Source organism: Typopeltis vanoorti, chromosome 4 (genome assembly GCF_054136105.1).
Source record: "Typopeltis vanoorti isolate ZY-2024b chromosome 4, IOZ_Tvanoo_1.0, whole genome shotgun sequence".
NCBI classification, from domain to species: Eukaryota; Metazoa; Arthropoda; class Arachnida; order Uropygi; family Thelyphonidae; genus Typopeltis; species Typopeltis vanoorti.
This window is the reverse complement of record NC_143552.1, coordinates 170,307,684-170,333,588: the sequence shown is the minus strand read 5'-3', so window position 1 is coordinate 170,333,588 and position 25,905 is coordinate 170,307,684. Positions and strand designations below refer to the sequence as shown.

The 25,905-nt window shown below is 38.6% G+C and overlaps 1 protein-coding gene across 1 annotated transcript in view; it reads right to left on the bottom strand.

Moving 5' to 3' along the window:
• Nucleotides 1-25,905, bottom strand: part of LOC150107842 (cilia- and flagella-associated protein 251-like) — a 619,793-nt gene that overhangs the window by 313,449 nt on the left and 280,439 nt on the right. Inside the window, exons 10-11 of the mRNA XM_090392197.1 lie at nucleotides 21,333-21,450; nucleotides 5,725-5,902 (exon numbers count right to left, since the gene is read on the bottom strand). Of these exons, the coding sequence (XP_090248323.1) occupies nucleotides 5,725-5,902; nucleotides 21,333-21,450 (296 nt within the window). The remainder of the gene's footprint in view (nucleotides 1-5,724; nucleotides 5,903-21,332; nucleotides 21,451-25,905) is intronic.

Below are 25,905 nucleotides of genomic sequence, written 5' to 3'. Positions count from 1 at the left end.
TGTAATGTATGGGGACTCAATGATTAGTGGTGTTCAAGAAAGGATGCATGAGGAGTGTTTGCCTGGAGGAACGATAGAAATTGTGGCTACGGCAATTAAGAAGGGTGAAAGGGGAGATGAGATGATTGTGATGGTAGAAACAAATGACTTGAGAGGTAATGTAAATTAGGCAGTGAGAGATATGAGATTCTTGCTTGAGATTGTACGAAAGAAGAGGCAGAGAGGAAAGATAGTGTGCGTGTTGCCTAGGTATGATAGTGATGAGTTGAGCAGAAGAGCAGTAATATTGAATAATATAATAGCTAGAATGTGTCAGAAGAGAGGATTGCAATATGTGGATGCTTGGAGGGCATTTGAGGACAGAAAAAAATGTATGCAAGAGACCGCTTGTATTCGAATGAGGAAGGATGTAGGCATATGGAAAGATTGCTGTTCTGAACAAGTCAGAGTGTCAATGCAGGGAAACAAGAATGAACAGGGGGGACGGTAGCAGGGGTAGCCTCTTGTGGGAAAGGGTACTTGGGAGAAGGGGGAGGATGACATCAGGTAACACTGAGCCCAGTGGAGTCTAGAGGATAATGCTGGGTATAGAAACAGTGGCATTTTTATACTTTATACTAATGCAAGGAGTATCCGGAATAAAGGAGAGGAATTGGTGGAGCTGATAACATCAACCTGTCAAAGATTATTGGGATCACCAAGATGTGGTTGACAGAAGAGGATATAATAACATGAATAGAAGTAGCAGGGTACAGCATTTTTCAGCAGGATAGGAAGGGAAAGCATGGTGGTGGTGGAGTACTGCTTATGTAAGGATGACTTATGTCCTCTAAGAGTGGAGACTTTGGAAGGCAGTGACACTAATGGTTTTGAAAGCATATTTTGGGAGGTAGAAGTGGCCAAGACAGGATATTTAGTGGGATGTTACTACAAACCAAGAAGAACAGAATGTGGGGAGCAGGAGGTGTTTAGGCAGTTGAACTTGGCAAGTACAAGAAGAACGATTGTTATGGGAGATTTTAACTATAGCAGTATAAGCTGGAAAGAGAAAAATGCAAGTAGTAATAAGGGAATGGAATTTCTAGAATTCTTCAGGGCCAAATGTCTTAGACACCATGTAATAGAGGGAATTAGAGGTTCAAGTATTTTGGATTTGATCACAGCATCAGAAGAGCTGATAATAACTGAGATGACATCTTTCACCCCAGTTGAACCATTGGTTTTAACTTGGAAGATGAATAAACATATAGGAGTATCAAAGAAAAGGGAATGTATATGAAATTATAAGGTGGATGATTATTTAGATATTAACTTGAGGCACTTCCATGGAGGGTGGAATTGGAAGGCTGGGATATCATTAGTACTTGGAAAATTGTGAAGGAATATTTGTTAGCAGCAATAGTAAGCTGTGTTCCACAAGTGAAGTGGAACACAGCTTATACCATCCACTTATACCAAATCATGGACATGATTTGGTATAAGGTGGATGACAAACAATATCAAACAGAAACTGCAGGTGAAAAAGAGATTATGGAAGAGAGATAAGGAGAGCAGATGCATGAAGAATATAATACTCAGGCCAGGAGAGTGACTAGTATGGTGAGGAAGGCAAATCTGGAATATGAGAAGTGATTGGCGCTAAGATTCCAAGAAAATCCTAGGGAATTTTTTAGCTATGTGGCCAGTAGGAGGAGAAATTATTGTAGAAGAATGACATTGTGGGATAAAAATGGGCATAGAGAGACTGATGCAGAGGACATACTGGAATTGTTCAATGAACACTTTATTGGAGTATTTCATCCTAGAGGAGTAAATTTTAATACTAGAGGGATAAGGCAGGTTTGAGGTTTAGAGGTGCAGGAGGAGATTCTGTTCCAAATACTGAGTACTCTGGATGTCAGTAAAGCTGTGGGGCTGGATGGTATTTCACGTAAGTTTTGAGAGAATGTGCTAAAGAACTGACAGCTCCTTTGACCTGGCTTTTTAATGAAAGTCTGGCAACAGGAAAAGTATCCAGAGAATGGAAGGAAGTTAGGATACTGCAGTTGCATAAGGGCGGAAGAAGACTGGAAGTGTCTAATTATAGGCCAGTTTGTGTGTCATCAGTAGTTGTTAAGATCTTGGAGAAATTAGTGAGGGACCGTATACAGCATTGGGCAGATGAGAGTAATGTTATCTGGGAGAGTCAACATGGATTTGTGAATGGGTGCTCTTGTTTTAGTAATATGCTAGCCTTTTATAATAAAGTGACAAAAAGGTACAAGAACAGTAGGTGAGGGAAAAGCATATACTGCCATTTTCTTGGATTTAGCAAGGCATTTGAGAGGGTGCCACACATGATAAGCTGATATTTAAGCATTTGGGTTAGTCAACTGGGTTCAAAATTGGCTGTACAATAGGTATCACACGGTTGTGTATGGTGGGGCAATATTGAAGAGGCAGAAGGTTACAAGTGGGGAGCCCACAGGGCTCAGTACTTGGACCTGTATTGTTTAACTTTTATATTAATGACATTTTCAGTAAACTGCAGGGGGATAATCAGTTGTTTGGGAATGATGTGAAGCTGGGAAGGGTTATTAGTAATAGTGCAGATGTAGCAGCCCTGCAAGAGGATTTGAATAAACTAGACAGATAGGCAAATGAATGAGGGTTCAGTTTCATGCAGCAAAATGTCAAGTCTTGAAGTTTGGGATATATCGATGGGAGGCTGCATACTCGATTGGAGGAACTGTACTGGAGAAAGTGGGGGAAACAAGAGATCTGAGGGTGATGATTGATAGAAACCTGAAATTCAGGAAACATATATTGCAAAGGTGGTGAAGTAACCCAGAGGATTGCTGCAATACTTACAAGGACGCTGACCTGCTGAGATAAAAGAGTTATCATTCTACTGATAGAAACCTTCCATTGTATAAGACCCTGATCACTCTTCGACTATTGTTCTCAAATTTGGTCTCCAGGATTTGAATGGAATAAATTAACTGTTAAAAGGGTAGAGACGGCAGATAACAAAGATGGTTTCAGGACTGTACAATATTAGTTATGAGGATCGACTGGGAGAATGTGGACTGCAGAGTTTGGTAGATACAAGTAGGCGAGGTGATATGATTGTACCTTTTAAACTGTTAAGGGGTAGTTACAGGGTTGACACTGGGGAGTTCTTTTTCTTGGTGGAAGAGAGGGAAGGAGCGGTTACAAGGGGCCCTCCCTAGAAGTTGCAAATGAAAGCTGTGAGAAAGAGAGTGAGGATTGGTTTCTTTGCATGGAGGGTGGTTGAACCATGGAATGCATTGCCTGATAGAATGGTGAGAGCAAGAACGGCGAATGAGTTCAAGGTGTGGTATGATAGACTTCGGGTTTCCTAGGAAGGACCTCCTATGATGAGTCTTGACTTTATTGCGGCCTGAATAATAATAATAATAATAATCTCAATTAAATGTAATCTCACAGTCAATTGCAGGGATGATTGGAGAGCAATCCTAGGCAGAGAAGGCCAACTCAGAGCAGTTGACAAAGATAAGGCTAACCATCCGGATATCAGTCATCTTTGCACTTTAGTTTCAATTGGGCTTTTGGTCATTCATTCATTGTGAAATTTTGTAAATGGAAAACTGATAGCCTTTGGCTATATGATGATATAAAAGAAGCTGAGGCCTTTCCTCTCTTCTCTCTCTCTTTCATACTATCTATCTATCTGTCTTTTCTTTCTCTTAATACTATCAAGTATTAAGAGATGAGCACCCCTTTACTTTTTGTCACCTCAATAAAGGTTGAAACCAGTCTGGGTAGCAACCATTATACATGTCGTTAGGGATATGTGCTTTGCATTATGGGATACTAAGACAAGTGATGTGAAGTCATTAGCCTATAAATACATGTAGCCCAATTCTGAAGTTACTTCACAACTGGGCTACTTGTGCAAACTTTGTTTGCTTACACTTGGATAAAGGATATAATTTCTTGGCATATTTTAATTTATCATCTGAATAATAAAAGCAATATTTGGAACTTTTATGATTTACGTGAAGATTCAAAATTTGCAAAACGTAAAATATGCAAACAGCAAATGTTGCAAGGTGGTACAGGAAAAATGCATGTGTGACATCTATAAATAATCATGTGGACTGAACAGACAGACCACCATTATTATTATAATTATTATTATTAAGAAAGACCTTCAGGGACTAAGAGACTCATCGAGGGAGGCCACATACTACACACACACACACCAACTATCATACTTATTCTTGAATTTATTCACACTGCTTGCACTCACAACATCCAATGGCAATCCATTCCAATCATGCACCACCCTCTGAGAGAAAAATCTAGTCCTCACCTCCTTCTTAGCAGCTTTCATTCTCAGCTTCCAAGGATGCCCTCTTGTCCTTTCTGCACCCTCTATAAGTAAAAAAATTTCATCAATTGAAATCCTGTATGACCCTTTCAGAAGTTTTTAAGTCTCAATCATGTCTCCCATCTTTCTCCTGTTTGCTAGTGTCTACAGTCTTCATAATCAGTATTCGAAAATCTTGATATCATTTTTAACACTCTCCTTTGTACTCTCTCCTTGCATTATGCCTTGCATTGAAGACATTCAATGTTGGAGTAATCACCATCCACTCAGGCAATGTGTTCCCTCATTAACCATACTCATGAAGCAAAAAAAATTTCTTCTCATTTCTTTGCCCATTATCTTTGTACAGTTTCTAGAGATGATCTCTCATTCTCACATTAACCATTATCCTAAGCAGCAATTTTCCTATATCTATTTCGACAGGCTCCTCTCACCAACTTATATGTCTCAATCATATCACCCTCCTCCTATATGCCAAGCTCTGAAGACCACATTCCCTCATACTCAATATTCCAGCATCCTGAGACGGTCTTAGTTATTCACCTCTGCACTTTCTTGAATGTATCCTTATCATCAATATAGACAGTTGATTAGATTGAGCACAGGTTATGGAAAAAAAAATTTAAATATAATAACACTAAAAATTCTAATAAAACCAAAGTCCTGGTTATGAGAAGAAACCCATTATTGACTGCTATGATCTTGATGAACAATGAAAAGATACTTCAAGTTTTAAATATTTAGGGAGTGTGATAACAGTGAATGGTAGAAGTGAAAGAGACATACAATGTAGAATTTTAATACCAAAGGAAGCTTTACCAAAAATGAGATATTTATTCTCCTCCAAAATAAATTTGGAACTATGAAAAGATTCATAAAAGCATATATTAGCATACATTAGAATACTCTTCTTTACACAAGTGAAGAAAAAAATATATTAGAATACTGCTCATTACACAATTGAAGCAAGAAACATGAGCTTTGTTGGAAACAAGACAGAACACCAGAAGCAAAGTGTTTGCAAAGTGTATTAAAAATTAAATATCATTATGACAGTGAAAAGTCAAAGACAAAAATGGACAGGCTATCTTTGCACAGTAATTTTGGAAGGATGACTTTTGAAGGAAAGATGATGGGTAAGAGAACAGCATGACAGGCCAAGGCAGGAACACTCTAAAACAACTGATTAGCTAACTGGAATGTCATAGATATATAAATAAAAGAATGACGCTGGGTAGAGGTCAATGGTGACAGAGCTATCATTCTATTTTGTTCATCTGTACATTTCCACAATGGTTTAATTCATTCTGCACAAAGTAATTAATAGCAAATAGAGCAATCTAACAAGTTTTTAAAAAAACTCTTACCAATGAACAATTTTGAGATCTTTGTCGAAGAAACTAATGTGTCCCAGACTACTTCCAGCAACAACAAAGTTGTCAAATGTAGTTAGGACAGTTATAGTTGCTTTTTCTTTCAAAGGATGCACAAATCTCACTGCAAGTCTGTCTTCTGGTTTAACGAATAGCCTTATTTGATTAGGATCTGTAGAACAATTCCATAGTCAATAAATCTCACTGAATGAAGCAATATAATAATATAAAAGAACTGAATTAATATAAAAATAAAAATAAACAATAAATAATTTATCTCTAATCATTTTTCTTGTAGTATTAATTGTGCTCTATATATTCTACAGAGATTAAAAACTCTTCATGCATGAGATATTGCTTTAAAAAAAATCATGGAGCAGCCTACCAAACTATAACTTATAACTGGTGAAAGATAAATAATTTCATAATTGCAGTAAAATGCACTGTGTTGAAATAAGGTAAATAGCACTATATTTCAGAAAAAACTAAACTGCACACTACTACACACCCTCACCAGCATGGAAATGTTCCTACTGATGTAATCATGCTTTTCAATTTTCCAGGCATACTTCACTGATAGTTTGTGGTGAGTCATATATTTTGACCCATTTTTTGCTATAACATAACTGGTGATCTATATTTGATCACTGGATAGACTGATTTTTGTCTTCCATCTAAGAGTGTTCTACTGAGTTAACATCATGACTCTGTGCTGGACAGCAAGGTTACTGGGCATTATTTCTTCAAAAGCAACAGTAGTTTTCATTATTATTATGTGACACCTCCAAGGAGTCAAAAGACTCATTGAGGAAGGGCACTTACTCTACAACTCTCCATCTCCACAACTCAATCCACCAATTACAGCGAACTGCATCATCTACACCAACAGCATCTACTGCCCATCACCACCACTAGTATTTTCACAGATAATCACAAACATCCATATCCATGGCAGGATTCGAACCCGCAGCCTTTTGGCTGGAGAGCGAATACGCTAACCAGGTGGCGCTAGTGTCCTTGGTAATTGTGGCGGTCGAGTTAAGCTAGTCTAGAAAACGTGTTTTTAAAGTTAAATATAGTGTGGCTTTTTGTCACAAATTGTGCTAAAATTGTGCATCGGTTAGAAACAAGTGTCCTTCAGTGGTATTATTGTTTAGAACTGTGTTGTATATATTGTGTTTTCACTGCCGTTTGTTTCACTATATCAACGTGTAAAGATGGCGTCCAACAAGAAACGTACGTCAGCGGCGCGCAGGACTTCTACTACTACACGAAAGGCTGGCTCAGCGTTAGATTTTTCGCAATGGATGCGTTGCGGAAACTGCTACATGTATGCACCGAAAAATGTGAAGGATCTGTGGTCGGTCTGGCAAAATGAAAAGAAAGAAAATGTCGACGTATGTGAGAAGTGTCGGGATAGGCTGGAGCGTTTAGGAATGGAAGCTGACATCGGGACCGTAGCGGAAGAACTTCGGCGGGAGTTTATGAAAATGAAAAATGACCTTCATCTTCTTCATGAGGAAGTGGAAGTGATCGGTAAGGAGATACTGGAAGTTAAAGCTGAGTTTAATGTGTTAAACAGAGAAATTAGGACTATAGAGATTACTTTAGCTGAAGTAACTAGAACAGGATTACATATGGGTGAGTCTTTGGTGAATGATTCAGTAATAAATAGTATGGGAGTGATTGGGAGTCAACATAATAAAACCACAAGTGACCAAGAAGAAATGAGATGTAGTGAGAGTGGGGGGGTAAGTAATAGAGATTTGAGTAATGAAGCTGGGAGAGTCATGATGAATAGTGTAGAGAATGAGTCCATGAGTGTGAACTTGAATGAAGTTAATAGTGGTAAAATATATGGTGATTCTATGATTAAGGGTATGGAGAGTGGTATGCATGAGGAGTGCTTGGCTGATGGTATAATTGAAAGAGTGGCTTTAGCAATAAAGAGAGGGCATGAAACAGACAAGATGATAGTTATGGTGGGTACGAATGACCTGAGAGGTAGTATAAATCGGGTAGGAAAAGATTTAAGAACATTATTAGATATTGTGAAGAGGAAAAGTGTCAATGGGAGAATAGTGTGTGTGCTGCCTCGTTTTGACAATTACGAGTTAAGTAGACGAGCAATGATAATGAATGATATGATTGCAAGAATGTGCAGAAAAAGAGGTCTGGAGTTTGTTGATGTTTGGAGTGTGTTTGAAGGAAAAAGGCAGTTGTATGCTAGAGATGGACTGCATCTTAACATGGAAGGACATAAGAGATTGAAGAAGTTATTGTTTTCTGAACAGGTTGAAGTTATTGGGCAGGGAAACTAATATTGAAAAGGTTGAGTGTTAGAGAGAGAAACTTTAGCACTGATTGTGTATTTATTGATCCTTATAGGCAGAATAAATTGCAGAAGAGAGGGGAAAAAAATCGGCATAGGACTACGGTAGTTAGTGACTTACATATCAGTTCTAAAGCCGGTACAAGATCTAGAGGGAATCTGCAATTTTTGTATACCAATGCTAGAAGCATTAGAAATAAGAGAGAAGAATTTTTGGCATTAGTCAGTGAAATCTCACCAAAAGTTGTAGGCATTAGTGAAACTTGGCTGTCAGCAGAAGATGTGGTCACTGGAATTGAATGTGATGGGTACAGTATTTTCAGGGAGGATAGAGAAGATAGAACAGGAGGAGGAGTACTGTTGATGATAGCTGATGTGTTGCAGCCAAAGAAAGTAGTATATCATGATGATAGACATGTGAATGAGAGTTCATTTGAGGCAGTCTGGTGCGAAATAGTGACCAACGCAACCAAATATACAGTTGGATGCTGCTATAGGCCAGGGAGTACAGGGGGAGATATTGAATTCATGCATCAGCAACTTAGTGCAATGAGTGAAGGCTTAGTGATTATTATGGGGGATTTTAATTATGGTGATATCAATTGGAAGGAGGAAATATCACGTAGCAAAAAGGAAATGGAGTTCATACATCTGCTACGAGATAATTACTTGAAACAGCACGTAACTGAAGGGACACGTGGTGTGAGAGTGTTGGACCTGGTTATTGGTTCAGAGGTTATATGCATAAGTAAGGTGACCTCGTTACCTCCAGTTGGTGAAAGCGATCATGTGGTATTGACTTGGGAGGTTGCAAAATCTGTGGATTTTTCTATTAAGAAGGGGTATGTACGAAACTACAGGTTAGGCAATTATAACAAGCTTCGGAGTGAGCTTGCAGCCATCCCATGGCAGAACATATTGCAAGGGAAAGATGTTAGCAGTGCTTGGGATAAAATCAGCGGGTATCTGAGGAAAGCAATATCAGATTGTGTCCCCATGGTCAGGAGGTCAAACAAGGCAGGCATTAGATGGATGAGCAGTAGTATCAAGCTTGAACTACAAAAAAAGAAAATGTTATGGAGAATTTACAAGGAGAAGGGCGATCAGGACACCCATGAGCAGTACAAGGCTCAAGCTAGGAAGGTTACCAGCATAGTAAGAAAAGCTAAATCAGATTATGAGAAGACTTTAGCCAAAGAGATCAAGGGTAATCCCAAAGAGTTCTTCCGCTATGTGGCAGGTAAGAGGAAGAATGACTTCGGAAGGATAACCTTAGTGGGTGCTGATGGTATTGAGGTGACAAAATCAGATGTAATAGTCGAGTTACTGAGTGATCACTTCTCAAAAGTCTATCACCCAAGTGAGGATATCTCTATACCTATAGCAATACCTAATGTGAGAATTGAAGCTAAAGAATCAGAGGTATTAAATATATTGCGAAACTTAAATGCAAACACTGCGGTAGGCTTAGATGGAATATCAGCTCGGGTGTTGCGTGAATGTGCAAATGAATTGTCAACCCCTCTTACCTGGATATTTAATTTAAGTTTGAACTCTGGTATGGTCCCTAGGGAGTGGAAGTTAGGCAAAGTGGTTCCTTTGCATAAGGGTGGCTCTAAAACTGCAGTATTGAATTACAGACCAATCACCATCTCAGGAGTAGTGGTAAAAGTATTGGAAAAGTTGGTTAAAGACAAAATTCAAGAATGGGTGGATCAGGATATGATACTCTATAGAGGCCAACATGGTTTTGTTAAAGGTAGATCCTGCCTTAGCAATCTATTAACTATCCATAATAGAATAACATCAGAGTTGGACAAAGGAACTGGCTACACAGTGGTACTTCTGGATTTTGCTAAGGCTTTTGACAGGATACCCCATAGAACACTGTTACGCAAATTGGAGCAGATGGGAATGGATATTAAATTGGTGATATGGATAGGAGAATGGCTCAGGGAGAGATACAATAAGGTGGTGTATGGAGGAGCCGAGTCCAGAATGAGGCAGGTGACCAGTGGTGTGCCTCAGGGCTCTGTGCTTGGGCCAATGTTGTTTAATTTGTATATAAATGATATAGGAAATGGCTTAAAGGGAGATATTCAGTTGTTTGCTGATGATGCAAAGTTGTGTAGTGCAATAAAAAATCAAGCTGATGTTGAAAGTTTGCAGGAGGATTTAAATAAGCTGGTAAAATGGGCAAAAGAAAATGGATGTCAGTTCAATGTGGAAAAGTGTAAAGTCTTGCATTTTGGGATTAAAAGATTACCAGCTGTGTACTACATAGATGGAAAGGTACTCCAAGAGATTGATGAGGCTAGGGACTTAGGGGTATTGGTAGATAAGGAGATGAGGTTCAGAGGACACATTGCTAAGGTGTCCAAGATTGCACATAGGATTACTTGGTTGTTGAGGAACACACTGACATCCAGAGATAAAGAGGTTATTATTCCCCTTTATAAAGCATTGATACTTCCACATTTGGATTACTGTGCTCAGGTCTGGTCACCTGGATTCCTTGGAGATGAGGAGGCTGTGGAGAGGGTTCAGAGAAGAGTGACCAAGTTGGTGAGTGATATAAAAAATGTTCCCTACGTTGATAGATTGAGAGCTTGTGGATTGCAGAGATTGGTTGATAGACGAAGAAGAGGGGATATGATAGAAACATTCAAATTACTAAAAGGTTTTTATAGGATTGATGCAGGGGAAATGTTTCAGCTGTGTGATAGTGATGGAAGAACAAGAGGTCATCTCTGGAAATTAAAGAAGAGTGTGGTTAACAAAGGTGTCAGAACAAGGTTTTTTGCCTGGAGGGTGGTGAATGAGTGGAATTCATTGCCTGACTTTGTTGTGAGCTCTTCATCTGTAAATGAATTCAAGAAGAGATATGACAGATATTGTTTTGCTAGTTTGGGTCTCCCGCGATGAGTCTACTGACTCCATGGAGATACCCGTAATAATAATAATAATAATAATAATAATAAACCACTCAGCCAAACAGGCCAGCGACTGGATTTTAACACTAGTTTCATCTGCAATATATATGATCTAGGGTTTTTGTTGTAAGAGACTTGAGTATGCAAAATCACTATCATGTAGAAAACAATGCACTGTCAGAAGTGTTTTATATCCATTAGCAGCCATTCTTCTAGGTGGAAGAGCCCCAAAGTTTAAGTGCATCCTAGGTGAAACAGCTCCAAACCATTACACCTTTGTAAACAAACTTCACAGTTGGGATGAAGCACTAGGACTTAGGGCATTTCTCAGGCATCCACCACACTCACGCCTGCCCATCTGATTAGAAATGGACGTACAGTGATCCATCACTCTATATCATCAACTTCTAAAGTTCTATGTACATCATTGTGTTCTTTACTCAAGTGTAGTTTTCACTGCTGAGTACCATGGATGATGCTTGGTTATGTGCTCTCTTCTTCCATCGAAATAAGAGTGTACAACTCTTTCAGTATGTGTACTGCTACTGACCTGAATCTCTATACACCATTTGAACTCCTCACTGATTATTTCTTCACCTAACTGCAGATTTCCATATCAAGCTGCTAAGCATCCTTTGGTTCTGCTGGTAATAGCTGCCCAGAGCTTCTTCAGGTTTTGTGGAGTAGTACCCTCACATTTTCATTCTCTGATAATAATACTGCATAAATTGATACTGGATAATGAAGTATATTACCAATGTCATAAATATAGGCAATAGGTTCCAAACTTGCTGCTACACAGCTTTTCACCTGCTCTGCAATTTTACATACATTCCTTTTTAACAGTAAATTCTTCATGTTGAGTAATTTCCTTGTTAAATACCTTGTTTATCAACAAATTCTCTTATTTCATCAGCAGATCCAGCACTCCCAAAGCCTGAATTTCCTCAATTATTGTCTCAGGTAATTATCTCTTAGCAGAAGTATACATTCCATTTCCTTCCCTCCCTGTGGCTGATTGTCCTTCCAATCTATATTCCCACAGCTGAATATCTACGTTTTGCTAACTTGCCAAAGAATGCCATCCACATTCTTCCTTGTATCTCCTGACCCACACCAGCAACCAATGATTTATTTCATCCTATTGACAAACCAGATTGCCATAGGTGCCTATTCCCTGCATCTCTGCTGAACTCCTGCTCTTTAATCGTGCACAAGACCCTTCGTGCCCATCCTGTTCCCTTTGTCTTCTCTGAAAATGCCATACACATCAACAGGGTCTCACTATTGCTATAATTTTTGGCTAAGTTGAACTAGTCAGTGCCAAAAACTGGTCCCTCTTATTTCAGATGGTTCTGAAATAAGAGGGACCAGTTAGAGGGACAAACAACACCAAGTTTAGGTGTTGAACATTATAAATAATGTTCAACACCTTACATAAACCAGAAACCCTGCTCTAGAAAAAAAAAAACATGGAACTTTTTCAAGTACTTTAGGCCTTCAATAGATGGGACAGTGGTCTCACACTGAGTAAGGAAATTCATCACCCCCCCCCTACACCCAAGACAACCACAAACATCTAAGATAGGATTCAAACTCACTGCCGGTAGGCTGGAGAGTAGATATACTAACCACTCAGTGTAAATCAGTCTGTACACCATTTGTGGCTTGTCCCACTCAATTTTAGAACTAAAAGAGCTGCATTCAGTATTTTTTGATCATTTTCCCACTGACTTTTCTCAAGGATACCTGCATACAAATTCATCTCCATCTCCTGTAAAAGCACTAGTTCACTTGATTCCACACTCTCATTGAACACTTGCTCCAGACATTCAACACCAAATCCTTTCAAATGCAAATCATCAGCCTTATATAAGTCCTTTTACACATCAACCTCACTCCACACATCTACAAACTGAATACCATTCCTCATGCACAACCTAAGCATTAACTCATTTCAATCAAGGCTCTCCTCAATGCCCTTCTGCAAAGAGTCCTTGATCTTCTTGGAGGTGTCATATAATAAACCATCACAACACACTCACAATCTTTACTCCCTCACTCAGTATCTTCACTTGTCTCAGCTATTATTATTATTATTCAGGCCTCCATGGAGTCAAAAGACTCATCACGGGAGGCCCTTCCTAAGAAACACAAAGTCTATCAAGACTCATCATGGGAGGTCCCTCCTAGGAAACACAAAGTCTATCATACCACCTCTTAACCACCTTGCCGGCGACTATTCAAATACGTATCCTCATATGCTTCGTATCCATCATATATTTCAATGTAATATCAATGGTATTACAATATTAATATGTACTTGGCATCCATGGTAACCTGGACATATATATATGTCTTGGCCGGTAGAGTGGTTAAACTCATTGACTGTTCTCGCTCTCACCACTCTATCAAGCAATGCATTCCATGGTTCAACCACCCTCCATACAAAGAAACCACTCCTCATCCTCTTGCTCACAGTTTCCTTTCGTAATTTCCAGGGATGGTCCCTTGTCATTACTCCTTCCTGCTGTTCAACCAAGCGAAAGAAATCCCCAGTGTCAACCCTCTAACGTCTCAACAGATTAAACATCTCAATCATATCACCTCTCCTTCTTCTATCCACCAAACTCTGCAGTCCACATTCCCTCAGCCGATCCTCATAAACAAAATTGTACAGTCCTGAAACCATCTGTCATCCATCTCTGTACCCTTTCCACAGTTAATTTATTCCCTTCAAATCCTGGGGGAACAAATCTGAGAACAATAGTCTAAGGTTGGTCTGATCAGAGTCTTATACCAGGGAATGATAACTCTTTAATCTGTGCAGGTCAGTGCCCTTCTTATTATTGCAGAAATCTTCTGGGTTACCTTCACCAGCTTTCAAATAAATTCCCTAAATTACAGGTTTCTATCAATCATCAACCCCAGATTTTTTGTCTTCCTTACTTCCTCCAGTATAGCTCCTCCCATAGAGTATGCAGCATCCCATTGATGTGTCCCAAATCTCAAGACCTTACATTTTGCTGCATTAAACTGATACCCCCATTAATTTGCCCATCTGTCTGGCTTATTCAAATCCACTTGCAGGGCTACCACATCTGCACTATTACAAATAATCCTTCCCAGTTTGCATCATCTGCAAACAACTAAATATCCCACTGCAATCCACTGACAATGTCATTGATATAAAGGTTAAACAATATAGGTCTCAGTACTGAGCCCTGTGGAACCCCACTTGTAACCCTCTGTGTCCTTGAAACTGCCCCACCAGACACAACTCGCTGATACTTATCAGAGACAGCCAATCCTGAATCCAGTTGACCAACCTGACATCCAGACCCATGTGCTGCAACCTAAATATCAGCTTATCATGTGGCACCCTGTCAAATGCCTTCGCTAAGTCCAAGAAAATGGCAGTATATGCCTTTCCCTCATCTACTGCTCTTCTAACTTTATTATAAAAGCTAGCATATTGCTAAAACAAGAGCGCCCCCTACACAAATCCATGTTGACTCTCACAGATAACACCACCCTCATCTGCCCAATGCTGTACAGTCATAACACGACTTACACTACCCCGACTTCCGCGAATCCGGAGTTACGCAGTTTCTTATATGTATGTATTCATGTCCCACTTCACGCCTCACCACTAGTCGCATCTTTCCTGTGCCGGCTGCATTCGTTAGTGTCGCACATGCTGTGAACAAGCACTGACGTGTTTCGCGCGGTCTCCATTCACACGATTTTTATAGTCTACAAACCTTGCGATTGTTTAATGTTATGTTCTATTTTTATGTGATAAAAATTTTATCACATAAAAATGATAAAGTTGTCCAGAAGAAGCAAGTCTAATTCTTCTACAGCTAGCAAGAAAAGAAAAACATTGACTTTAGAAGCAAAACTCAACATCATTAAGTATTTTGAAGGTGGAATGAAAATGTGTGAGCTAGCAAAGAAGTTCGATCTACAGGATTCCACAGTAAGGACAATCATAAAAGAAAGGTTTCCAGATTTTGGAGGACATAGATTCTAATGAGAAATGAATTGTAGCCACAAGGCAAGGAATAAAAAAAATCATTAGCTTGCTATGAAGTAATTTTGCGTGACAAGAAAAAGACATTATGCCGTTAGACGAATCTATTAGATTTCATGAAACCAATAACATTGAAATAACTTTCTTTTTTTTATGTATGAAGGACTACAATTATGATTATATTTCTTAAAAAATATAGGTGTTTTTGTAAACCTTTGGTCCCAATTGTATGTTTGTATATAAAAATTACATACAAAATTATACCCCGAGTTACGCGAATTCGACTTATGCACTTTTTGTTTGTCCCACCTACCGTGTAACTTCGGGGTATGATTGTATACAGTCCCTCACTAATTTCTCCAAGATCTTAACAACTACTGATGACACACAAACTGTTCAATAATTAGACACTTCCAGTCTGCTACCACCCTTATGCAATGGCACTATCTTACCATCCTTCCATTCCCTGGGCACATTTCCCGCAGCCAAACTTTCATTGAAATGCCAAGTCAAAAGCTCTGTCAGTTCTTTAGCACATTCTCTCAAAACCTGTGGTGAAATACCATCCAGTACTATAGCTTTACTGACATCCATGTACTCAGTATTTGGAACACACTGTCCTCCTGCATCTCTAAACCTCGAACCTGCCCTATCCCTCTAGTATTAAAATTTACTCCTCCAGGATGAAATACTCCAATAAAGTGTTCATTGAATAATTCCATTATGTTCTCTGCATCAGTCACTCCATTCCCATTTTTATCCAACAATGTCATTCTTCTACAATAATTTCTCCTCCTACTGGCCACATAGCTAAAAAATTCCCTAGGATTTTCTTGGAATCTTAGCGCCAATCACTTCTCATATTCCAGATTCGCCTTCCTCACCATACTAGTCACTATTCTGGCCTGTGTCTTATATTCTTCATGCATCTTCTCTTCACGTGTCTCCTTATATCTCTTCCATAGCCTCTTTTTTGCATGCAATTCCTGTTTAATATTGTTTGTCATCCACTTTACTCCAAATTGTGTCCTTTTCTTCTCGTGGAATACAACCTACTATTGCTGCTAACAAATATTCCTTCACATTTTCCCAAGCACTAATGATATATTCCGTCCTTTCAATTCCTCCCACCACGAAACTTCCCCAAGTTGACGTCTAAGACTATTATAGTCACCTGCCTTATAATTCCACATATGTTCCCATCTCTTTGTTACTCCTGTATGTTTCATATCTTTTCACATTACCAAGCTCTTCAACTACTGGATCATTCATGCTTGTCAAAGTCATCACTTTCCCTCTGTTCGCTCATATAGAGAACACAAACTGTATCCCTCCAGAAGCTCTTCACTTCCCACATGATTATATGCCCAATTAACATCTAATTAGTTTTAAATGCCATGTTAGTTAACTGAAGAGGCCACTGGCCTATTATTATTATTATTACTCAAGACCCCATGGAGTCAAAGACTCATCTAGGTGGTCCTTTTATCATACACTCAGCTCATCATACCATGCTTTAAACACACTCAAATTCTCTGCAAACACCACACTCTCAAGGCAAGGCATTCCAATCATTCACAACTGTGCATGAAAAAAAAAAAAAAAAAACCTGCTTCTCACTGCCTACTCACATCCGCTTTATACAGTTTCCAGGGATGACCTCTGGTTCTTCCCTTATCTCCCACTATTTTCTGTAGAACCTCTCCAGCATTGATCCTATAACAGCCCCTTAATAACTTGTAGGTCTCTATCATATCTCCCCTCTTCCTCCTGTTCACCAGACTCTGCAAGTTGCATCTTCTCAATCTTTCCTCATACTCGACATTCCAGAGGTTAGAAACTACCTTAGTCAGTCGCCTCCAGACCCTTTTCAACATCTCTTCATCCTTCTGAAAAGCAGGTGACCCAATCTGGGCACAATGTTAACAAGATATGATTAAATGAAAATTTACACTTATATAGAATTTAATGTGCAAAAAAAATAAAAATAAAATAAAATACAAACCAAATATCATCAATCTTGGAATTATATTTCTGTGATGTCCCAAATCTCCAGAGAAATACTTTAATTAAATATGTAAGTGGATATAAACACTGCATCAACTAATTCCTTATTTTTATGAAGGTAATTATTATTATTAAGAGAGACCTCCAGGTAGTCAGAGACTAATCGAGGGAGGCCACATATTACACACTGCTAACAAATATTCCTTCACAATTTCCCAATTTAGTCAAGTGTTTTTATAGATTAATAATCATCAAATTCCTGCCATGTACTCTCAAGAGGTGTACAGGATATTATGATAGTACTACATGAAGACATCATTACTAACTACCAATCAACAATTTTCCTCCAAATCAATCTATTATCTGTCAAGACTCCAATTGTCAGCTCTTACATTTCTGTCTTACATTTCACCTCTATCTTGGTCTTCCTCTGTGTCTTTGTACTGCCAACCTGGCAGAGAACACTTGCTTTGGTAATCATTCCTCTCCCATTTTATTTAAGTGACCATACCACCTGAGATTAGCTCTGCTAGCACATTCCTGGATGATAACAATGTCAAGTTCTTTAATAATATCCTCGCTTTTATCATGGTACTGTCATTGATGCCATCAGTTCATGCCCCAAATCTTTTTTAGAACTGTCATATCTGTGGTCTCTGGTCTTTGGTTAAGTGTTTTATTTCTAATTCTCAGATCCATAAGTTAAAATTGACCTGTACACTATAAATTATACAGCTAATTTAGTGTTTTGACTAATTTCTCTCTTATTCCATATAAATTTATTCAGTTGACTTTCTACCATAGTCATTTGTTGATACTGTTGTTTATTTCCATATTTAATTTACCATCATAACTACAAATTATACCTACATAGCTGAAATGTTTTATAGCTTCTCCATTCATGATTCCTTTGATATGTTCAATGTTACTGCATATTTTCCTGCAAATCAATCTATTATCTATCAAGACTTATTTGTCGTGCTTTTGCTGATTTTCATATCAAATTTATTACAACAGTTATTCAATTTAGTCAGAGAATCTTGCAGACTTGTACTGGATTTATTTAAAAGCATAACATCATCTGCATAAAGTAAAGAGCTAAGATTAACATCTCCAATTTTGATATTATTATTATCATTATTATTACGGGTATCTCCATGGAGTCAGTAGACTCATCGGGGGACACCCAAACTATCAAAACAATATCTATCATATCTGTTCTTGAATTCATTTACAGACGAAAAACTCACAACTGAGTCAAGGCAATACATTCCACTCATTCACCACCCTCCAGGTGAAAACCTCATTCTCACATGAGGCTTTTCTTCACACTGCAATCCATATAGATAATGATCAACACAGGGAAAAATGTACATCCTTGTTAAACACACTTTTCCTTAATTTCCAGGGATGACCACTTGTTCTTCCATCACTATCACACATCTGAAACATTTCCCCTGCATCAATCTTATAAAAATCTTTAAGTAATTTAAATGTTTCTATCATATACCCTCTTCTCCACCTATCAACCAACCTCTGCAATCCACAAGTTCTCAATCTATCAATGTAGGGAGCATTTTTTACATCACTTACCAACTTAGTCACTCTCCTCTTCTCCAAGAAATCCAGGTGAACAGATCTGAGCACAGTAATCCAAATGTGGAAGTATCAACCCTTTATAAAGGGGAATAATAACCTCTTTATCTCTGGATGTTAGTGTGTTCCTCAATAACCAAGTAATCCTAAGTGCAATCTTGGACACCTTAGCAATGTGTTCCCTGAACTTCATCTCCCTATCTACCAACACCCCTAAGTCCATAGCCTCATCAATTTCTTGGAGTACCATTACATCAGTGTAGTACACAGCTGGTAATCTTTTAATCCCAAAATGCATAACTTTACACTTTTCCACATTGAACTGACATCCATTTCCTTCTGCCCATTTTGCCAGCTTATTTAAATCATCCTGCAAATTCTCAACATCAGCTTCATTTTTTATTGTGCTACACAACTTTGCATCATCAGCAAACAACTGAATATCTCCCTTTAAGCCATTTCCTATATCATTTATGTACAAATTAAACAACAATGGCCCAAGCAAAGAGCCCTGAGGCACACCACTGGTCACTGCCTCATTCTGGACTCTGCTCCTCCATACACCACCTTCTGTTATCTCTCCCTGAGTCATTCTCCTATCCATATCACCAGTTTAGTATCCATCCCCATCTGCTCCAATTTGCGCAACAGTATTCCATGGGGTACTCTGTCAAAAGTCTTAGCAAAATTCATAAGTACCACTGTGTAGCCATTTCCTTTGTCCAACTCAGATGTCATTCTATTATAAAAAGCTAATAAATTGCTAAGGCAGGATCGACCTTTAACAAAACCATGTTGGCCCCTATAGAGTATCATATCCTGATCCACCCATTCTTGAATTTTGTCTTTAACCAACTTTTCCAATACTTTTACCCCTACTCCGAGATGGTGATTGGTCTGTAATTAACTACCACAGTTTTAGAGCAAGCTTTATGCAAAGGAACTACTTTGCCTTCCTTCCACTCCGTAACAAGTTTAATACCACTTTTCTTCATACTGCAATCCATATAGATAATGAGCAACACAGGGGGATAATGTATATCCTTGTCTGACACCAGATTTGACGTCAAACAATCTTCCTGTACTTTCTTCAATTCTAACTGCTGACTTACAACTCAAATAAAGACCATGTATTGCTTGATATAATGCCCCATTGACACCATAGAACCGTAGTGTTTTGAATAGCTTTTCTCTTGGCACTTTGTCATATGCCTTTTGCATTTCTACAAAACTTAAATACAGAACTTTGTTATATTCTCATGATTTCTCAACTATTTGTTGTAAAGTGAAATCTGACCCAGACAGTCTCTATTTGGCCTGAATCCAGCTTGTTCTTCACCAAGCTTCTCTTCCACAATCCTTCTCAACCGTTTCTCAAGCATACTTTCATACATCTTACCAGGAACATTAAGTAGTGAAATAGCCCTGTAATTCTCACATTCAGTTTTATTTCTCCTTTTTGTCTATGGGTACTATGAGTGCTCTACTCAAATCATCTGGAATTTGTCCTTCTGTCCAAGTCTTTTGACCTCTGCAGCACAGTGCAGCCACTGCATGAGTTTTATACCTCCATATTTGAGCATCTCTGATCAAATGGTGAGTAAAATACATTGCCAGAGTGTGTTGTGAATGCATTCACAACTCATTCTGGCAATGCATTCCACTCACCAATGACTTTACCTGCAAAGAACCTGCTCCTCACTCCTGAGAGGCTCCTCTTTTATGTTGGAATGTTGTGTTACTCCTGAACTCCTGCTCTTCTTTTATGTTGGAACATTGTGTTAGTAATAATCAGTCCATGTCATGTGCAGAAATCCAACAGGTATTTGCCATTATTATTAGCTTTGCTCTTTTCTCCAAATTTTCCCAAAATATTTCTGTATGTCTGACAATCATTTCCTACTCTGCTATTCAGATCCCCAACATGGCAACTTTTATTTTTTCATTGTGTCAGTTGCTTTCTCTAAAGTCTCAAAATAATCCACCACTTCTACCTTAGTAGAACCTTCTGTGGGATCACATCACTCTATTTGATATTGCCTGTCATTCAAAAAAAGATTAGCTTCGTATTTAGTGTTGAAAACTATAGCTACTCCTTCTTTTCCTTAGTTGTTATTGTCTGAATATAGCATTTTGTATTTATTGCTTAGAAAGATCTCACCAGTTTTTTCTTTTTTTGTTTCAGTCATCTCTATTATGTCAATCTGGTACTACCTATCCAACTCATCAGCCAGCTCCATTTCTTTGCCATTCAAGCTTCTTATGTTGATAGTACTGATCTTGAACTCTGGTGATGTTGAGTTGTGGTGTGTTTCAGGATTTGTTCCAGTAGCTGACTTTTCGCTGGTCGTCCTTGTTCCCAGACATAAAACAACGGAGGCCTCATTTAACCAGGCAATGCCCCAGCCGGCATGAAATTCCGTCATGTTATCCTATCATTTTATTTGTGTTTTAAACTAATAAGAATACAATTTGGTTGGCTAAATCAAAAATTACCAGCCCATCCTTGTTCATTCACTAACCAGGTAGAAAGCTAAGTAGCACCACAATAAGGTGGGGACTGGACATTAGGTCAGAAGCCCTGGTCGGTTCTTCAAATTCCTTTAAAAGCTATGTGGAGGTCTCCTGTCAGTTATACAGCTTTGACCCATAAACACCCTGAAAATTAATCACATATTATTATAAGAATATTAAATACCTTTTGGTAGAGAACTTCCCCAGACAATGAAACCACCTGATGTAGTTGCAGTCAAAACTGTATCACAACCTGATAAAAAAGTTGTCTGGGTAAATTTTCCTATGTCTTGCTTGTAGTCCTAAAGTTGAAAAATATTGTAATAAAAGCAAATATTAGCATGAAGAAAAAGTATCATTTTAATCAAATTTATCCACAGTCACAATTACAAGGAGAAAGATTGGTTACTTAGATCAGCACAAAGGAATAAGACAATGAAATATTTGTATATACTGTATAAATTCTAGATATGAATCACTTCTTAATTCAAATTCTCTGTATAATTTTAAATTCTAAACCAGCCAGAAGATATTATCAACTGTAATGAAACACTGTCTTGTTCTTGTAGCTTGTGCATACACAAAGTTAAGTGGATTATTTTAATGCAAACACTTACAGTACCTTTCATACTGCAATGATACAAGCTGCATGATATTATATGAACAGCTGACTCCCATTTAACATGTAATTTCTACAACATGGTTTTGTTCTAATAGAGTTAAAGAATTATAGAACAACTTCACATACCACAGAGTTTTATTATTATTATTATTATTATTATTATTAACATCTGATTTCCATGTAAGAGTCAGAGACTCATCATGGAAGGTACAATTACACAAATATCATCCACACCTTAAATTGATTCAGCCTATCTACATTCACAACACACTCTAGCAACGTATTCTTCTCACTAATCACTCCCATTCAAAGGACTTTCTCCTCAATCCTGAGCTCACAATCTCCTTATACAGTTTACAGTGATGGCTTCTTGTTCTAACTCGCGCTCTCTCTCTCTCCCATTCTATGAAATATCTCTTCCGTTTCAACCTGATAACAACCTCTGATCAGCTTATATTTCTCGATCATATACCTCCTCCTCATCCTCCTATTTACAAGACTTTGCTATTTACATTCTCACAATTTGTCCACATACTCCACAGTCCAAACACCACTGCACACTTTTGTAAATCTTCTTCAGATCCTTTCTAACATATCCTCATCACCATGAAAACCTAGTGTTCAAATCTGTGCACAATAATCATTATGAGGCTTGATCAAAGCCTTATACAATGGCATCATAACCACTTTATTTCTGCCTGTCAGGGTCCTCTGCATCACTTCCATTATCCGATGTGATGTCTTCACAACATGTGCATGATGGTCCTGAACTCCATGTCATTGTTCACCACCAATCCCAGATTTCTCATTTCTTAGACAAGGTTGAAGGAGGATGATGATATAATAGCAAGAACTGAAGTAGCAGGGTACAGCACTTTTTGGCAGGATAGGAAAGTAAAATGTGGTGGTGGAGTACTCCTTATGATAAGTGAAGACTTATGTCTTCTAAGAGTGGAAGCTTGGAAGGCAGTGACACTAATGGTATTGTAAGCATATGGTGTGAGGTAGAAGTGGCCAAGACAGGATATTTAGTGGGGGTGGTGCTACAAACCAGGTAGCACAGAGTGCAGTGAGCAAGAGATGTTTAGGAAATTGAGCTTGGCAAGTGCAAGAAGATTGACTGTTATGGGAGATTTCAACTACAAGTGTATAAGCTGGGAAGAGGAAAATGCATGTAGTAATAAGGGGATGGAATTTCTAGAATTCATGAGGGACAAATGTAATAGGGGGAACAAGAGTTTCAAGAGTTTTGGATTTGGTCATAGCATCAGAAGAGCTGATATTAAGTGAAATGACATCTCTCCCATCAGTTGGAGAGAGAGTGACCATGTGGTTTTGACTTGGAAGATGAATAGACATGCAGGTGTATCAAAGAGAGGGGAACGTATGTAGAATTATAAGGCAGGTGATTATTATTATTGTTATTATTACCCCAAGACTTCATGGAGTCAAAAACCCATCTGCGAGGTCCTTTTATCACACACACATCTCATCATACCGTGTCTTAAACACACTCAAACTCCTTGAAGACACCACACTCTCAGGCAAGGCATTCCAATTATTCACAACTCTGCATGAAAAAAAAACCTGCCTCTCACTTCCCTACTCACACCCTCTTTATACAGTTTCCAGGGATGACCTCTGGTTCTCCCCTGATCTCCCACTATTCTCTGTAGAACTTCTCCACCATTGATCCTATAACAACCCCTTACCAACTCATAGGTCTCTATCATATCTCCCCTATTCCTCCTGTCCATCAGGCTCTCCAAATTACATCTTCTCAATCTTTCCTCATACTCGACATTCCAGAGGTCAGAAACTTAGACAGTGGCCTTTGGACCCTTTCCAACATCTCTTCATCCTTCTAAAAACCCGGTGACCAAATCTGGGCACAATAGTCCATGTGTGGCCTAATCAAAGCTTTATACAACGGAACAAGAATCTCCTTACTTCTACACATCCGCATCATTCCAAGAAGCCTTTGTGTTGTCTTCACAATTTTGACAATGCGTCCCCTAAATTTTAGATCCTTATCCACTATCACCTCCAGATCTCTTATTTCCTCCAACTCTGACAATATATCCTCACCAAGCATAAATTCTGCATCCCATTTTTGTTTTCGAAATTTTAAAACCTTACATTTTACAACATCGAACTCATGTCCCCATTCCCGTACCCAATCACTCAATTTATTCAAGTCTTCTTGTAAGGCCACAACATCTTCACTACTCTTTATGGTTCATCCCAACTTTGCATCATCTGCAAACAACTGAATATCTCCATCCAAATCTTTGCTAATATCATTAATATACAAGTTAAACAGTAATAGTCCTAAAACAGACCCCTGAGGCACTCCACTAGAGACTTTCCTTTTCCTGGATATCGCACCCCGATACACAACTTGTTGATACCTATTAGATAGCCAGCCTCCAATCCAATCCAATGCACTAATCTAATATTTAACCCCATGTGCTCTAGTTTGACTGTCAACTTATCATGAGGTACTCTATCAAAAGCCTTTGCGAAATCCACGTATATTACTATGTATCCTTCTCCTCTGTCCAAGGAAGCAGTCACTTTATTATAATAAGTAAGTAGATTACTAAAACATAACCTCCATTTAGCAAATCCATGCTGTCCATCAAAGATAATACCATTGTAGTCAACCCAACTCTGGATCCTAGTTCTCACAAGCTTCTCCAACAACTTAACCTGACACACAGATAGGCCTATAATTTGATGCTTGAGTTTGATCACCTCCTTTATGAAGTGGCACAATCTTGCCCTCCTTCCACTCCGTACGAACTCAACCGAGTGCAAGACTCATATTAAAAAAATATGTCAAGGCAGGTGTCAACTCCCTGACTCATTCTTTCAGAATGCACGGTGATATATTATCAAGTCCCACAGCCTTATTTACATCTAGTTTACTCAACCCCCCCCCCACCAAACACCTCTTGCTCACTTACAGTCAGTCCACCCGATCATCAACTGCTCTCAATCTCTCTCTCCATGAAGTCACATTTACAAGATTGAAAGATCTTTATGAACTGCTCATTAAATATCTCCACCACACATTCTGCAACAGCTGTCTTTATACCATTTTCTCCAATCAACCTCATCCTTCCATAATCATTCTTTCTTTTGCTGGCTACATATCGAAAGAACTCCCTAGGATTAGTTTTGGCTTCAATGCTCTTCATACCTCTCTTTAGCTACTCTCACCAACCAAGTCACCCTCCTTGCCTGGTCTTTGTAGACCTCATGAAATTGGTTATTTCCACTTCTCTTATGCTGCCTTCACAATTCCCTTTTTCTCTGTATCGCATGCTTAATCTCTTTATTCATCCATCTCACACCTAACTTATTTAACCTTCTCACCATTGGAATACATTTAGACATTGCATCTACTAGATAGTTTTTGAAAATCCCCCAAGCTGCATTGATCTCTTTTCCAGCTAACTCCTCATTCCACACTACACCCGCAAGCTGTCACCTGAGCTCTTCATAATCAGCCATCTTGTAGTTACACACATACCTTTTTCTCACAGGGATCCTCGCACTGCTGGCAACCACCCAGGTAATCACCTCATGGTCACTCTCACCAATTGATGGATGATTTGACACCACATTTATAATTACATCCTCTGAATAGATGACCAAATCCAAGACCCTGAATCCTTATGTGCCCTCTGTTACATACTGTCTGAGGTAGTTATCCTTCAAAAACTCAGGAAACTCATTTTCTTTACTTCCAGTTGTTATCTCATCATTCCAGTCTATATTGCCATAATTAAAATCACCCATAATGATCACCCTTTTCTTATTTGCTTGGCTAATTTGACAATACATCTCATTATCACCACCATCCACATTACCTGGTCTATAGCAACATCCCATCAAGTATTTGATTCCATTCACCTCTATCTCACACCATACTGCCTCAAAACCACTGGCACTAATTCCGTCTTGCATCTCTACTTTGTATGGACATAACTCTTTCTCTATCATCAATAGCAGGCCCCCTTCCTTTTTACCTCTTCTATCCTCACGAAACACATCATACCCTTCCATCTCTATTCCTGTTAGGATGTCATCCTCTTGCAACCATGTCTCACTTATTCCTGCAATCTTT